This window comes from Saccopteryx bilineata, chromosome 3, assembly GCF_036850765.1.
Source record: "Saccopteryx bilineata isolate mSacBil1 chromosome 3, mSacBil1_pri_phased_curated, whole genome shotgun sequence".
Lineage (NCBI taxonomy): Eukaryota > Metazoa > Chordata > Mammalia > Chiroptera > Emballonuridae > Saccopteryx > Saccopteryx bilineata.
The window spans coordinates 312,162,694-312,180,022 of record NC_089492.1 but is presented as its reverse complement, the minus strand read 5'-3'; the positions used below and the strand labels follow the sequence as shown (position 1 = coordinate 312,180,022).

The 17,329-nt window shown below is 46.7% G+C and overlaps 1 protein-coding gene across 4 annotated transcripts in view; it reads right to left on the bottom strand.

The window, feature by feature from the left end:
* Nucleotides 1-322: 322 nt before the first annotated feature.
* The window catches only part of PRKD2 (protein kinase D2), a 36,972-nt gene continuing 19,965 nt past the window's right edge, over nucleotides 323-17,329 (bottom strand). For all 4 annotated transcript variants that reach the window (XM_066271731.1, XM_066271729.1, XM_066271730.1 and 1 more), the window contains 8 exons: nucleotides 15,296-15,348; nucleotides 15,084-15,156; nucleotides 14,491-14,597; nucleotides 13,115-13,276; nucleotides 8,364-8,462; nucleotides 3,921-4,188; nucleotides 1,399-1,484; nucleotides 323-1,151 (listed from right to left, as the gene is read on the bottom strand). In XM_066271731.1, coding sequence (XP_066127828.1) covers nucleotides 939-1,151; nucleotides 1,399-1,484; nucleotides 3,921-4,188; nucleotides 8,364-8,462; nucleotides 13,115-13,276; nucleotides 14,491-14,597; nucleotides 15,084-15,156; nucleotides 15,296-15,348 — 1,061 coding nt within the window. In that variant the 3' untranslated portion in view covers nucleotides 323-938. The remainder of the gene's footprint in view (nucleotides 1,152-1,398; nucleotides 1,485-3,920; nucleotides 4,189-8,363; nucleotides 8,463-13,114; nucleotides 13,277-14,490; nucleotides 14,598-15,083; nucleotides 15,157-15,295; nucleotides 15,349-17,329) is intronic.

The window sequence follows — 17,329 nt, the reverse complement described above, 5'->3', positions numbered from 1 at the left end:
CCTGGGGAAACAGAAAGGCAGGGGTCAAAGGTGGAGATGTTCCCTAAGCTTCAGGGTCTAGAAGTCAGCTCAGAAGACTAGTGCTCCCTGACCCAAAGGGTTGCAGTAGGCTGCCCAGCACTGCTCACTCTGGGTCACCACTGTCCAGGTACAGGTCTGTCTCTCCACTGGATGGTGAGTCCCTTAGGGGCAGGGCCTGGGTGTCTTGGTCACCACCATGTCTCTAGCATCACCCATCAGTGATAAATGGATGAACTAGTGAATGAGCGGTCGGTGTGTAGAAGTCATCACATCAATTTAAAATAATATTGTATATCTGGTTTATTCTATGAAACAGACCTCTAACTGCATTGATGTTATTAATAGTTGTGATTAGTAATAACACCAAGCATAAAATGCATCAAACAAGTCATGAGATGACTTGCTTTTCTCTAAATCCTTCATCTGTCCTCCCCCTCCTGTTATATTCCTTCCATCTCTCCTCCATTTCTAACTCTTCATCTGTTAACTCTTCCCTCTCCTTGCCACCTCCATACCTGCCTTGCTTCTAGTCTTCCCTCCTGGCAATCCTTCCTCTCTGTATTATCCAACCATTAGTCCTCCTTCCAAATCTCCTCTCCCACTCCCCTCCATCACGCCTCCTTTTTAGGTAGCCCTCCCTCCTTCCAGGTGAACAACAGGCTGACGTTACAAGAGGTGTGGCCAAAGACGGTGGCCATAGGGCCAGAGATGAGTCCGTTTTAATTGTTGGGAAATTAACTTTGGAAATAACTCTCCACATTGCCGCCATGGCCATGCTCCTCCCCCCTGGGAGTATCCCATCCAGTGTAGGCAGGAAGCCGTCTCCTCTAGCATAGTTCATTTCTGGGATGGTGCGGAGGGCTGCTCTCCGAGGGCGGGAGGACATCACAGGACATCCAGGGAGAGGGCACGGGGCCTCATAGGACGCTGATGCGCTGGGCCAGCCCCTGCATCTCGTGGTCCTGCGGTTGAAGGACCCCACCCATTTCCATGTCGGCCGGCAGCCCCGGCCCGGGAAGCGGGTGCTCTGCCACGAACTGCTCCCAGCGTGCATCGTCACTTTCATGAGTGATGTACCGCTCGCCCATCTTCCTCTCCAGCTCTCGGAGGTCCAGCCACGTCTGGTACTCCTAGGCCCGGGAAAACAGGGGTTAGTTGGGTGCGCCACGGAGAAAAGCCAATAGCCATCCAGCGCCGGGTATCAACAGTGAAGCCACACCCTTCAAACCCGCCCAGCCAATAGAGATGGAGCCCCACCCCTTCTACAACCCAGCCAATGGGAGGCTCAGTCAAATTTCATATCCACGGAAATACCACACCCTTCACTATTTGTGCGGCCAATAAAAGATCTAATCCTAGCCTCGCCCCCTGCATCACCTGTAACCACGGATGGCTGAGAGATTTATCCACGCTGTAGCGCTTGCGCATCTTCACCTGCAGCAGGTTGTTGATGAGATCTATGGCTGAGTGAGAAGGGGAGAGACAGCTCAATCCCTGCGGGTGAGGGCCCACAGGCCACCCTGGCCTACCTGCTGCTCATCCAGGCCTTCCTTTCGCACTGGCCCAGGTGGCCTGGAAGCCTCACTTACCCAATCACTCACCTACCCATTTCTTCATTAAATCACAAATTTATTTCTCCCATATGCATGTGGCACACATATTAACTCCTCCATCTCTTCAAGTCTCTACCTTATGTTCTCTACTCCTATGTCACTTTCATAAGTTTTGTCATACACAGGTAGATATAGGTACACCTGTACTATTCTTCACTTAATATTTTTCTCTAAGATATAATGTGCAGTATGGATAATGCAAGTTGAAAACAGCACATACAGTATGCTACTATCTGTGTAAAAAGAGGAAATAAAAGAATATACATCCACATCTTTGCTCACATATATAGAGGGTGGGGCAAAAGTCGATTTACAGTTGTGAATACATTTATTCCTGTATTATTTATTAATAATTGTATTGTTTTCCATGCAAACTACTGTAAACCGACCTTTGTCCCATCCTGTATAAAAGAGTTGTCATAGCCATTGCCTTTGGGGAGAATGGCAGACAAAAGAGTGAGGAAATTTTTCAATGTAGACCCTTCTGTATATTTAAATTTTTGAACCATGTGAATATTTAACCTAAGTAAAAATAGATACAATTTTGTAAATCACTTCACTTTTTAAGATGAAAATAAATTTACACAAAATGGAAACTTCATATCACCCCGCAAATGCAGATTAATTGACATATCCACAAGAAAATGAAAATAAACAATGTTAATAAAATTAGCCACTGATTTCCTGCAGAATGCCCACAGACCAAGGCCTGTTCTTTATGAAAAATATAATTAGTGAGGACTGGCATTCACAACAAGCCAGCACTTGTTTGAGACTCTCCCCTTGATCACAAGCCTTGATGGACAAAGGCCTCACTGTGTGAACCCCTCTGATTGTAAGCCTTGTCTATATGGTGCTCTGCTCTGGTCAATGCCCACAGGCTCCCTTACACACATTGACCCACACTCAAATTCACTCACACACACTGGACACACTTACTGGGTGACTTCTGAGCAGGTCCAGAGAGACAACCCTGAGGACCTCCAGGATCAAGTCAATTTTCATTCTCATCACTTATTACTTACCTCTCTTAGGCCCACCACCAACTCTTTTTCTGTACTGAGCAACCTCCATGTCACTCCCCCCCTCTGCCAGCTCCCTGAGGCCACACCCACCAGGGCCCTTACCTCTCCCACTGTTCAGACCACTCAACAACCTTTTCTCTATATGATCCCTTCTCTCCAACTCATCTCAGTATTCCTAGAATCTAGGACAGTCCAAATCAGGCACATAGTAGGTACTGAAAATGTCCTTGTTGAATAAATTGTTATGAATAATTTATCATCTTCTCAACCTTCCTCCCATACTCCCTCTGTTCTGAGCTCCTGGCTACAGGACTTGCCCCTTGTTCTAACTTATTTAGGACTTCCTCTCTTAGCCCCATCCTTGGCCTATCCCCACATCTGGTTCTGCCCCAAAGTTGCAGGCCCCAGGACTTAATTTTCCCAGGCAATTCCCCAAAGCAGCAGCCCAAATCACAAGGCCCAGTGCCACCACTTGGCCATGACACTAAAGCACATATATGCAGACATCCTAAGGTCCACCTTGGTCCTGATTCCTCTCTCCTTGCAACCCACGATTCTCTCCACCCCAACTGGTTCCCAGGCTCCAGGAGTGAATTTGGTCTCTGGGCCGGTGGTGCTTTTCCTGGATAGCTTCAGAAACCCTCCATGGCCCTGCCGCGCCTCTAGCCACGCCCCTAAACCAGACCCTCCTGTTACTGTACCCACCCCTAGGCCCCAATCCCTAGTCCACCCCAGCACCCAGCAAATTAGCCAAATGATGTTCCTCAATCCTGTTCCCTGCTCCCCCCCCACTTTTGCAGGTCTAACTAATCCTTTCAGGGTCACAACCCCAAAGACTACAGGCCCTAGCAAACACCTTGGGAGGACCTGCTTCTTCTCCTAGCACCCCCATCCTTCGGCTTTCTCAGGTCCAGTACCTCTTCTGGTCTGGTCCTAGACAGTCCATGCCTAGTTTAGCCCCCAAGGTGCCAACCAAGAATCTGTCTTAGCGCTTCTGGGGGTGCTCCGTTTCCAACCCACATAACCTTGTCTGGGCCTGAGTCTGGGGCCCTGGTTCTGTACACGCCCCTGGGTCCCTGCCCCAAAGTTCCAGGTTTAGGGACCTCACCGTTTAATGGATCTACCTTCCCCAAGGCCCAGTCCCACTGGTAGTAGCTAGACGACCCCAATGCACCAGCCTGTTTCAGGGCCCACCCCTCCCGCAGCCCCGCCCCCTCTTCTGCCTGGCCCACAACAGGCCCCGCCCCTCGCCTCTGCACACCTCCTGCCGAGATGCGGCTCCAGGGACAAGCCGGGTACATGAAGGCTGCATTCTGGATCTGGTCGTTGATGTCCTCATCCTCATTGAAGGGGAACGTTCCACTAAGGCTGACATACATGATCACGCCCACTGACCACATGTCCAGCGAGCGGTTGTAGCCCTGGTTGAGCAGCACCTCAGGCGCCAGGTAGGCGGGCGTGCCCACCACTGAGCGCCGGAATGACTTCTCACCAATAATGCGTGCGAAGCCAAAGTCACACAGCTTCACCTGCCAAGGTGAGGGGTACAGGGTCGGAAAGGGTTTTGAGGCTGAATCCCCCACCCAGTGTCCCCCCATTACCGTACTGGTTTGGATTCAGGCTCCTCTGCTCACTAGCCAACTGACCCAGGGCAAGTGGCTCCCACTTTCTCTGCCTCACTTTCCTCATCTGCATGAGGAGGAGGGTCATAGCAATGCCTACCTCAAGCATGGTCATGAGGATTACATGAGTTAATTCGTCTAAAACTCACAGGACAACATATGCCCTGCATGCACTGAGCGCTCAATAAATGTTACCGGCCACTCTAGGTGGAACGGGTCTTACTTAATCTTTACGTGCCGCCTGTTTCCTCTAGTGCACTGAGGAGATGCTAACAGTCTCTACCTGAAAGGGTGGCTGTATGGATTGAGAGAGTGGACATGTCAAGTGAGTGTTAGGAGCAGCACCTGATAGTTAGCCTTAGTGATCTCAACAGACACACCTAAGCTCTCCCAGCCTGTTTTGTTGACTGTATGGGATGTTTATAGCAGCTTCCTCTCCAACTTCCCTGGGGATTAAATGGGACTGGACAAGTGAACTGCTGCCCATGGTATCCAGACAGTACAGGTGTGTGCCTGGTTGGTAGAGGGAATGTAAGGTCATGGACAGGCTTTGAGCCAGCAAGACCTGGATTCATGGTCCTGTGCTGCTGCCTATCAGTCCTTAGCAGCACCATATCTGTGTGGCCACCTCTGTTCATGGACTGGCCCTCCCCTGCCTAAAATCGTTCCCTGGCTTACTATTGCTCTTCAGATAAAGTCCAAAATCCTTGAGGCCCCAAGCCTCTGTTGCCTTCAAAAGTAGCCACACCCTAACCCTGACCTGAATCACAACATGACAGCCATACCAAAGGATCTTTCCTAAGATCCTTTTCTTTTAAGACAGACCTTAGCGATCCTGTCCTTTTCTAAGATTCATCCTTTTCTACAGATTTTACAATGGAATATTATTATTCAGCCATAAAAATAAATAACCTTGAAAACCTTAACTAAGTGAAAAAAGCCAGTCACAAAGGACCACATATTATATAGCATTGTATATTTCATTTATAGGAAATATCCAGAATAGGCAAATCCACTGATGAAAATGTTCTAAAATTGTGGTGATGGCTGTACAACTCTAAATACACTAAAAGTCACTGAATTGCATATTTTAAATGGGTGGGTTGTAAGTATATGAATATATCTCAATAAAGCTGTTAAAAAAACAAAAATACAGATCTTTGCATCATAGGACCTTTGAACAGGCCATTGCTTCTGCCTGGAACTCTTGTCCCCCTAAAAAACTAACTCCTACTTTCTTCAGAGAGGTCTTCTCTGACCCTGCAACTGGGCTACACATCTTCTGGTTACCTGAGTTCATGGAACCATGCTACAGAACTGATCACAGATAAAATTACATTTTTGTGACAATTTGGTCAACATTTGCTCTTCCCCCCATGATCTGCACTGTCCAATATGGTGATCACTAGTCACATGTGGCTGCTGAGCACTTGAAATGTGGCAAGTGCAAGTAAAGAATTGATTTTTAAATTTTATTTAATTTTAGTTTAAAAACTGAACCTCAATATAGGCACTGAAAACTTTTAAATACATTTGTAACAAAAAAAAAACAACCCACGTTTTTAACAACTTGAGTATTCCAAACATATTTCTAACTGTTAATTTTATGAGATCTAAATACAAATCAAGTATTTTCGATGACAACTTAATATCTAAATTAAAATATGTGCCAAACCTGTGGTGACACAGTGGATAAAGCATCGACCTAGAACGCTCAGGTTGCTGGTTCAAAACTCTGGGTTTGCCCTATCAAAGCACATATGAGAAGCAACTATGAGTTAATGCTTTCCACACTTTTCTCTCTGCCTTTCTCTCTCTTTCCTCTCTCTAAAACCAATAAGTAATAAAATCTTAAATTAAGATGTGTTATAAATGTAAGGCACTGGCCGGGTAGTTCACTTGGTTAGAGTGTCATCCTGAGATGCCAAGGTTGTGGGTTCCATCCCCGCTCAGGGCACATACAAGAAGAACCAACCCGTGAATGTATAAATAAGTGGAACAACAAATTGATAAATTTCTTGTTCACGCCCTCTCTCTCTCCTTTTCCTTCTCTCTAAAATTGGTCAATCAGTCTGACCAGGCAGTGGCACAGTGGATAGAGCGTCAGACTGGGATGCGGAGGACCCAGGTTCGAGACCCCGAGGTTGCCAGCTTGAGCGTGGGCTCATCTGGTTTGAGCAAAGCTCACCAGCTTGGACCCAAGGTCACTGGCTTGAGCAAGGGGTTACTCAGTCTGCTGTAGTCCCGCGGTCAAGGCACATATTAGAGAGCAATCAATGAACAACTAAGGTATTGCAACTAAAAACTGATGATTGATGCTTCTTATCTTTCTCCGTTCCTGTCTGTCTGTCCCTATCTATCCCTCTCTCTGACTCACTCTCTGTCTCTGTAATAAATAAATAAATAAATAAATAAATAAAATAAAATTGGTCAATCAATAAAAATTTTTTTCAATGTGCTACAAATGTAAAATACACGCCAGATTTTGAACACTTAGTACAAAAAGAAAGAATATTTCATTAATATTTTTGTTTGATTACATGTTAAAATGATAATAATTGAATACAGTAGGATAAAGTATATTATTATAATTTATTTCGCCAATTTCTTTTTACTTCTTACTTTTCTTAATGTGGCTACTAGAAATGTAGAGTTCATATTATAGTTCTAGTAGATACTATTATTGAAAACCAGGCTTTCTCAAGCTGGCAGGTAGGGTAAGATGACCCTTGTTACTGGGCTGTCCTGTGCACTGCCGGATGGCTAGCAGCACCCCTAGTTGCCAAGAGCAACCCTCCTCTCCAGGGTTTGTGCAACCAAACACGTCCCAAAGATGGTCAAATATCTCCTGGAGGGAAAAATCGTCCTCAGAGGAAAACCATGGCTATAGATGAATGTTTTTTGGGCACAGAGACGGGGATGTCTTTTTTCCTGCAGACCCTACCGCCCCAACATGGAACCTGGCACACAGTGAGTTTTAGTTGACTAAAACGAAACTCTGGCTTTTGAAATGAAACAAACTAAATGATTGTAAAAACATAGATAATAAAGCAAAAACTTCACAACGATGTAGAAGGGCTAAATGAGAAGCTGTATACAGGCCCTTAAACATAGTAGCTGCTATAACTGTCACCCTTGCCCAGTGTGGCTCTGCCCCCAAGGGGGCGCTCGTCACCTAGTCAGAAGGTCATCAAAACTGTTAAAGAGACTCACGGAAGAAATCACCAGTTACCCCCCAATATTTGTTCTCTTTCTCCTCTTAATAATAAACACCCTGAGTGAAGGGAGTCAAAAGGTAGAAACTTCCAGCTATAAGACATGGTGATAATAGTTAATAATACTGGATTGTATATTTGAAAGTTGCTAAGAGAGTAGACCTTAAAAGTTCTCATCACAAGAAAACAAATTCTATAACTATGTCTGGTGACTGATGTTAACTTAGACTTGTGGTGAACATTTCACAATATATAAAAATATTGAATCATTATATTGTGCATCTGAAACTAACATAATGTATGTTAATTATACCTCAATTAAATAAAGATTTTTAAAACAGAATACAACAAAAACAAAATATTTGGAAACCAATTTTAAAATAATAATAATAATAATAAAAATCCTAAATTGAATGGGCCACAAGGTCAACCAGCATAGACTATATTTCCCAGTCTCCCTTGCATCCAGCCATGATCAAGTGATCAAGTTCTGGACAATGGGATGTGAGGAAAAGTGATATGTGCAATTTTCAAGTACTGCCTTAGAGAGGAAAGGGATATGTCTACTTCCTCTACCTGTTTCTTTCCTCATCCCTCCTCCTATTATCTTTTCATACAGTGCGCTGCCATCATGGACCATGAAGACCAGGCAACGGCAAGGAGAAGCCAGAATAATAAGACAGCAGAAGCCATGGTCCTCAACACCAGGGAACTTACTTTTGCAGCCCCGGAATGCTTAGGCTGGGCCCTCCATGAGTGTGAAACAAGCCTCTATTTTAGCCATTGTTATCTACGTTAATACAAGACATCCCCACCTGCCACCAGTGTTGGCTGGACTTCCCACACTCAGGAGGAGACATAACTGACCTGGGGAAATGGGTCGGCTGATGCCAGCAACACATTTTCTGGTTTCAAGTCACAGTGGACAATGTTCTTGAAGTGAAGGTGTCTCAAAGCCACCAGGATCTGAGGAAAGGAGATGAACCCAGTCAGATAGGTGGAAAGGCACCTGCTCCAGACTCTGCCTTCAGCACCCTGTCCTCCAAATCCCAGCCATGCTCCTCTCTGCACCCCTAAAGATCCCACTGGGACCAATGGCATCACTGGAGCACCAAAGAAAAATCTCAGAAGCCCAGAACCACTTATGCCTGAGATAAGAGTCAAACACATGATTCTAGATAGGCTGAACTGAAGCAGGGGGTTTGGGAAGATCCTGAGGGCCTCTGGCTCTTGCAAAAATAATAATAAAATAATAATAATAATAATGCTGTCTGACCAGGCAATGGTGTGGATAGAGTGTCTGACTGGGATGCAGAGGACTCAGGGTCAAAATCCTGAGGTCACTGGCTTGAGCGTGGGCTCACCAGCTTGAGTGCAGGGTTGAGCTGGCTTGAGCGTGAGATCACAGACATTACCCCATGCTCCCTGGCTTGAAGCCCATGGTCACTGGCTTGAGCAAGGAGTCACTCGCTCTGCTGTAGCCTCCGGGTCAAGGCACATATGAGAAAGCAATCAATGAACAACTAAAGAGCTGCAACAAAGAATTGATGCTTCTCAACTCTCTCCATTCCTATCTGTCTGTCCCTATCTGTCCTTCTCTCTGTCTCTGTCACACACATACACACACATGCACACAAATGCTATTAATACAGGAGTTGCTTTCAAGGAGGTTCTATTGTGTGACTTGATTTGTTTTTTTCTAATTTTTCAGCCTGGCCTGTGGTGGCACAGTGGATGAATTGACCTGCAATGCTGAGGTCACTGGTTTGAAACCCTGGGCTTGCCTGGTCAAGGTACATATAGGAGTTGGTACTTCCTGTTCCTCCTCCACTTCTCTCTCTCTCTCTCCCTCTCTCTTGTTCTCGCTCTCTCTCTTTCTCCCCTCTCTAAAATGAATAAAATCTTTAAAAAAAAAATAAAAAAAAGAATTAGCAGCCCTGACCTGTTGGCTCAGTTGTAGAGCATCAGCCCAGCGTGTGGATGTGCCAAGTTTGATTCCTGGTCAGGGCACACAGGGCACACCTTCTCCTCCCCTCCCTCTCTCACTTCTCTCTTTCTCTCTTCCCCTCCTGCAGCCATGGCTCAATTGGAGTGAGTTGGCCTTGGGCACTGAGGATGGCTCCATGGCTTTGTCTCAGGCACTAAAAAGAACTTGGTTGCTAAACAATGGAGCACTGCCCCAGATGTGCTGAGCACCACCCTCTAGTGGGCTTGCTGGGTATATCCCCATAGGGGTGCAAGCAGGAGTCTGCCTCTCTGCCCCCCCCCCATGAATTAAGAAATAAAAAAAAAATTTCATGCATTAAAAAACACAAAACAATACCAATATGACATATATTGTATAGCAAATGCAATACCCTTAAGAGGCAGGGGGTATTCTATAGCCAGTCTACCTGGGTAGAAAACCTGGCTCTACACTTATTAGCTTGTGGCCTTGAGCAAGTCACTTTACCTCTCTGGGTCTCCATTTTCCCATCTATCAAATGGGGGTGATGACAGTACCCATCCTTATGAGTTACTGTGAAGCTTAAACTACTAGATGCATATAAAGTGCTTAGGACAGCATCTGGCACAGAGCAAGCACTATATACTAGCTATTATAATTGTTGTTATTGGTTATTAATTTTGTGATGGCCTGTCGGTGAACATATTTCTGTGTCTCAAAGAAAGCCTCTCCAGCAGTTATCTGTTAACTCAAGAGTATTCTGTCTTGGCAGGTGATCGGATTTAAAAAAAAAACAAACACAGCACAAACGCTGATACCATTTATCAGTAAGCACTTATCTGTAGAAACCACGATTTTCCTTGATTCTCTGAAACTCAAACAAAATACCAAATACACTGGAAGTAAGAAGATGTAAACATGAAGTTGTAATTTCTATCTTAAGATGTAATTATCTGTCCTCTTATTGTTTTCACTGGATGGCTTTCCAGGACAGAGGAGCTTTTTGAAAACCACTGCTGGGCTCCAACCTCCACATTCTACAGACAGGAAGATGGAGATTTCACCATGTAGTTGTACATCTCCCAATTTCCTGTCTGGTGATTTCCCCACCCCTAGTAAATGTGGTAATTAATGAGAGCAGACTGAAAGCTAGCCAGATTCAGGTTCAAATCTCACCAGACCATTCCCTAGCTGTGTGACCTTGGGCGAGACCCAAGAACCTCCCTCCACCTCGGTCTCCTCACCTGTGAGATGGGGGTTATAGTAATACCTACCTTGAAGGGTGGCTGTGAGGCCTACATAAGTGAAGGGCTGAGCCCAGGGCTTGGGGTAGGGCAGGCAAGAGGCAGAAAGCAGAAATCTGCAGAGAAAGAGAAAGAAAAAAAGAGAGAAGACCACAAAAAGAGGGGAAGAGAGGGATGACCAGAAAAAAAAAGAGAAAAGGCCTCAGTTGCTGAAGGAAAGCAGTCTCCCCTCCTCATTTGAAGTCTGGATAGCCTGCTTCGGTGGGTTTCTGTCCCCACCTACAAGCAAATCTGACAAAGCCACACCACTTGGGAGAGTGGAGGTGCTGGCCTGGATAAAGAAGCATATAGCACAGGGAACTTTGCAATCAACAGAACATGTCTCAGAATCAGGTGAGTGAACAGCAAGATGGGAAGGCCATGAAATGCAGAAACCACAAAAGGCAACCTTTACACTGTAAAAGTTACACTCTCTATGGCAAATAAAAGCTATGAATGAAATGAAATAAAAAATCTGGGATAAAAGAATTGAACACAGTGATAAGGATCCAAATTCCCTCATATACAAAGAGCGCTTACAATTCAATAAGAATAATCCAATTAAAAAGGGCACATAAAGCACAGGCCAGTAAATGTGAAGATATGGTCAAGCTCATCCATAATTTTTAAACTGTGAAATGAAGCCACATAAAGTACTATTTCCCCATCTATAAAACTGGTGTTTATTTCATCCAGAGTTAACAAGGAGTGAGAAAATGGGCACCCTCAAACTCTGTTGGTCAGAGCAAAAATTGAAAGGAATTTTAGAGACTAATGGGATAACATGTTTAAGGAAATTTAAAGCACATTTCCTTGCATTCAGGAGTCTACTATTTGAATGTGTTCTAGTGAAATTCTTGCCTGACCAGTGGTGGCACAAGTGGATAGAGCATCAACATGTGACACTAAGGTCCCAGTTTTGAAACCCCAAGGTCGCCGGGTTGAGTGTGGGGTCACCGGCTTGAGCATGGGATCATCAACATGATCCTATGGTTGCTGGCTTGAGCCCAAAGGTCGCTGCCTCGGGCAAGGGGTCACTGGCTCAGCCGGAGCCCCCTGGTCAAGGCACATATGAGAAAGCAATCAATGGGCCTGTGGTGGCACAGTGGGCAAAGAATCAAGAAAGCAATCAGTGAACAACTAAGGTGCCCCAACTATAAGTTGATGCTTCTCATTTTTCTCTCTCAAAAAAAGAAAGAACAAAAGAAAGGAAGGAAGGGAGGGAGGGAGGAAGGGAGGGAAGGAGGGAGGGAAGGAAGAAAGGAAGAAATTCTCCCAACAGAACCCCTAATGTTTGTAGATGGATGTTCACAGACTACTGTTTGTAATAGTAGGAAAGTAAAAACAACCTACACACTCAGAAAAAGAGGCAGTTCTGTTGCTAACTCCCTACTGAAATAGAGAACAGTCATGCTCCACTTAACAACAGGGATGCATTTTTGAGAAATGTTTCATTAGGTGATTTCATCATTGTGCAAACATCACAGAGTGCACTTACACAAATGTGGATGGTACAGACTACTACACATCTAGGTGTATGTTATATAGCCTATTGCTCTTAGGCTACAAGCAGGTTACTGTACAAAACAACATAAACAACATGAGATTACATCAAACACAAGAGAAACTGAGGTGCTGAAAAGACATCGCAAACATGAGACATCTGAGGGTGTTGCTACGGCATACTATTTCACAGAACTCTATTATTTCATAAGATCGAATACACTCTAAACTGATGAGAAAAAGTGTAGTACAGTAAACACATGAACCAGTAACATAGTCACTCACTATCAGTATTGTCTTATATACTGTATCAGGCGTCCCCAAACTACGGCCCGCGGGCCACATGCAGCCCCCTAAGGCCATTTATCCGGCCCCCTGCCGCACTTCCAGAAGGGGCACCTTTTTCACTGGTGGTCAGTGAGAGGAGCACTGTATGTGGCGGCCCTCCAGCAGTCTGAGGGACAGTGAACTGGCCCCCTGTGTAAAAAGTTTGGGGACCCCTGCTAGATAATTGTATGTGTTATATACCTTTATATAACTAGAAATGTATAAACACATGGGTAATGTATCGCTGACTGAAACGTCTTTATGTCGCACATGACTGTAATAATAAGTATTATTATTATTAATCTGTTAGTTTCTACTTATCCCATTATTTTTCTATTGCTATTACTCTATTATCTGTCCTGTTACTCTATTATTTTTAAATTGTTATTCTATTATATTTTTTATTATTAGTCTATTATTGTTTTCTATTACCCACTATTGTGACCTCCCACACAGTGTCTAATTGAATTTTGGCAACGTAGGGCATCTCCAAAGGGACATCTGCCACAGGGTTGGGGGGCGGGGGCAGCAGGAAGAACAGCAGGGGGCAGGTGGCGCACCTGGGTGATGAGGAATTTGGTGAGGCGCTCGGGCAGACGGCCCTTCTCACTGGAGAGGATCATCTCCAACATGTCCCCGTGCAGCTTCTCCATCACTACAAACACCTTCTCGGGTGTCTCAAACATGCACTCCAGATTCACGATCCCCGGGTGCCGCAGACTCTGGAATCGGGTAGGGGGGTGGGGTGGGGGTCAGGGCCCAGGTCACCCATGAACTTGGGACCCCACAGGGAAATGATAAATAGGAGAAAGGATGTCCCTGAAGGAGCAGCTCGCTCCCTGGGGGTGCCATGGGGGAGGGGGCTTCCTGCAGACCCAGACTGAACTGCCCCTGCACCTCTTTTTTTTTTTAATTTTATTTTATTTATTCATTTTAGAGAGGAGAGAGAGAGAGAGAGAGAGAGAGAGAGAGGAGAGAGAGACGAGGAGGAGCTGGAAGCATCAACTCCCATATGTGCCTTGACCAGGCAAGCCCAGGGTTTCGAACCGGCAACCTCAGCATTTCCAGATCAACACTTTATCCACTGCGCCACCACAGGTCAGGCATCCCCTGCACCTCTTTACATTATGAAATTCTGGTGCAGGCCCAGGGTTGTGGGAGGGAGGTGAAGTGTGGAGAAATGGGAAGAATCTTCGTATATCTGTCTTTTAAATCTGCCTCCTCCCACTTCCCTTAGCCCAGGCCTGGCCTGACCCCATCTCTCCCACCCAGGTCCCCACCTGGCCACCTCCTTGGGCTCCAGTCCCAACCCTTTCCACCCACCCGCCAATGGCAGTCCAAGGGATCTTTCTAAAGTACACACCTGGCCTGGCCTGTGGTGGCGCAGTGGATAAAGCATCAACCTGGAATGCTGTGGTTGCCAGTTTGAAACCCCGGGCTTGGCCGGTCAAGGCACATAAGAGAAGCAACTACTACAAGTTGATGCTTCCTGCCCCCCCTCCACTTTCTTTTTCTCTCTTTCTCTGTCTATAATCTCTCTCCTTCCAAAAATAAAATATATAAAACTCCCTCCCTTCCTTGATGAAAATCCTTTCATGGCTCCTCAGTACTCTCAGGAGAAAGTCCACAGTATGTGACCCCAACATCCTCCCTGGCCTCACCTCCCACCACAGAAACCACCTAATAAACCTAAACTCCTTCAAGTTCCTAGAAGACGTCATGTTCCCTCTCACCTCCAGACCTTTGCACAGGCTGGTCCCTCTGCTCAGAATACCTTCTCCACCCCTTCAACTTCAACATGCATATTCCCTCCTCCAAGAAGCCTTCCCTGACTACCCCCAGACTGGATCAGTTGGGCTCTGAAAGAAGAAATTAAGATAAGAAGGAAAGGCCCTTCCTGGGTGAGGGAAGAGTTGGATAAGTCCCCAGTGGTCACCTGCAGAATGGCCACCTCATTCCGGAGCTGGCTCTCCTGCTTGGTAGGGAAACGCAGTTTGTCGATGACCTTTACTGCCACATCCCGGCCCGTCTTCCGGTGCTTTCCTGCGCAGGGGGTAGAGGAGGTGGGGGTGAGGGGAACAGGACCTTCCAGTTCTGGCAGGAAAGACTTCATCCCCCCACCCACAGAGCATCGGGCAAAGGTGGATAGATGGCCATCAGTGTGACTCTCAGGGGTCCCCAGGAGAGACACAAGGGGCAGGGGTCCCTGGGAATAAAAGTGGAATGAAGGAAGGTAAAGACAGAGCTCCAAGGAGGGATTCTACTACATGGGAAACTAGACTAACAACCAATCAGAATCTAGGCCCTAGTTCTGTGGCCAGCCAGAGTACAGACTTGTTCTTCCTATTCATACCAGGAGAAAGTCCACTGGCTCTTCCCAATGAGAAAAGGAAACCCTGCAACCGTCTGCTTCAGGATCTAGCTTTCTAATCAACCAGAACAGTTGGTGACATGTGGCCAGTTGGAAAAAAAGGTCTGGAGCCCAGAAACCCCCAGGATCCACGTGGGTTAGCTTGAAAGTGTCCTTACCGCCATAGACCACTCCGAACTGCCCTGAGCCCAGCACCTCATCTGGGAAGATCTGGTAGACAGTGGCGATGTCCTGCAGGGTGGGGACCGGGAGGGTCAGGGCTGCAGATGGAGATGGGGGGGATCAAGGAAACTGGGGAGGGCGGGAGAGCTGGGAGAGTATGGGAAGAGAGGACATCCTTGGGGCCAGGGGATGTGAGCAGGGGTCTCACCACATTCTCTTGGATCTGACTGTTAGACAAGGAGATGCTCAGAGAAGCTTGTCCTGGGGAGAGGGGAGAGGCGGAGGTGAGGGACCCCAGGCTCAGGATTACTTTCATCCATAACTCCAGAGGCAGCCTCTGGAGCCAGACCACCCAGGTTCAAATCCAGGTGTCCAAGGCGCAACTTCAGGCTACTGACTTGTCCACTGTGAACCTCAGTTTCCTCATCTAGAGAACAGGAATAATATAAGAACCTCCCTCTCAGGGCCAGAGAGGGGAGTAAGTGAAATGTGCTGAAGGGCTTGAGGAGTGATGTCACAAATAATTTCACTGAGCATTCCATCCTGTGATCTCAGTGCCAAACAAGGCGTGCCGGTCCCATTTTACAGAGGAGGAAACTGAGGCTCAGGGGGAAAGTCCAAACTGACTCCAGCATCTTCCCCTGAACTTGCCCCACTTCTACAGCCAACCTACCCAGAACCAGGTATTTCCAAAGTCCTGATCCTTCTGTCATTTAAGTGTCTCTTCCCCTCCCTACACCGGGCATTAGCCCTCAGCCTCTTCCCTTATCTCCCTGCCTCAGTCCTGCTCGCCCTATTCACCCTCCATAGGGAAGCCATAGGGATCTCGCTGAAGCACAAACCTAACCCTGTCCACGCCCTGCTCAGAACCTGCCATAGCTCCCCAGTGCCCTCAGGAGGACAAAGCCCCTTTCATGGCCTATCAGGCAGGAACTGGTCCCTCACCTACCTCTTTGACTTGAAGCTCTACTGTGCTGTCATGTGTCCCTAACACATGATCCTCCTTGCTGGGACTCAGACATAGCAAGCTCTCGCCTGCTCCCAGGCCTTTGTGCTTGCTGTTTCCTCTGCCAGGAACATTCTCTTTCCCTTGTTCTGGACTTAATTTAAAAATCCTCCTTGTCTTTCAGCCTCAGCCCAATGTCACTCCCAGGGCCATGTCAGATTACTCTAGCACATGTTCAACATCTCAGCTGTCATCGTACTGGATGATCTGATTAATGTCTGTCGCCCACACTGGATTATAAGCTTCAGAAGGCTGGGAACCTGGTACTCTCTGATCATCGTTTGCCTCTGTATGATATCATTTCCCATTTGCTTTCCCCCACCTCTCCCAACCTCAGCTTCCAGGTCTCAGTGTAGATGTTGCCTCCTCCAGGAAGCCCTCCTGGGTATGCTGTCTGGGTAGGCACCTCTTCTGGCTTTCTCCAGCCCTTTAGTTCCCATGTCCCAGAACTGCTGCTCACTATGAGGCATCATGTGTAAAGACAGTTCCATTTCCCCCACTGGATTGTGAGCTCCATGAGGGCAGGCCCTGGGCTGTCTTGGTTACAGCTGTGTCCCCATGACTATCCAGCCTAGGCCAGGCACAGAGGAGGCATTCAGTAAATGGATGAATTTTTAAAAACCTAAACTCAAGCCTGACTGGTGGTGGCGCAGACTGGACAGAGTCAACCTGGGATGCTGAGGTCCTAGGTTTGATACCCCGATGTCACCAGCTTAAGCACAGGCTCATCTGGCTTGAGTGTAGGCTCACTAGCTTGAGCACAGATGATCACAAGGTCGCTGGCTTGAGCAAGGGGTCACTGGCTTGAGCAAGGGGTCACTGGCTTGAGCAAGGGGTCACTGGCTCAGCTTGAGACCCTAGTCAAGGCACATGTGAGAAAGCAATCAAAGAACAACTAAAGTGATGCAACTACAAGTTGATACTTCTCATCTCTCTCCCCCCCATTTCAAAATAATGGTTTTTAATTTAAATTAAAAAAAAAAAAGAACATCTAAACTCATAATTTGGAGAAGTTACCAGCCAGATAAAATCCAGAAAGCAAAAGCAATATGCCCAAGGTTGCACATCAAGTCTAGGGCCTAGTGCCTGACCAGGCGGTGGTGCAGTGGATAGAGCGTCGGACTGGGACGCAGAGGACCCAGGTTTGAGACCCCGAGGTCGCCAGCTTGAGCGCAGGCTCATCTGGTTTGAGCAGAAACTCACCAGCTTGGACCCAAGGTCGCTGGCTTGAGCAAG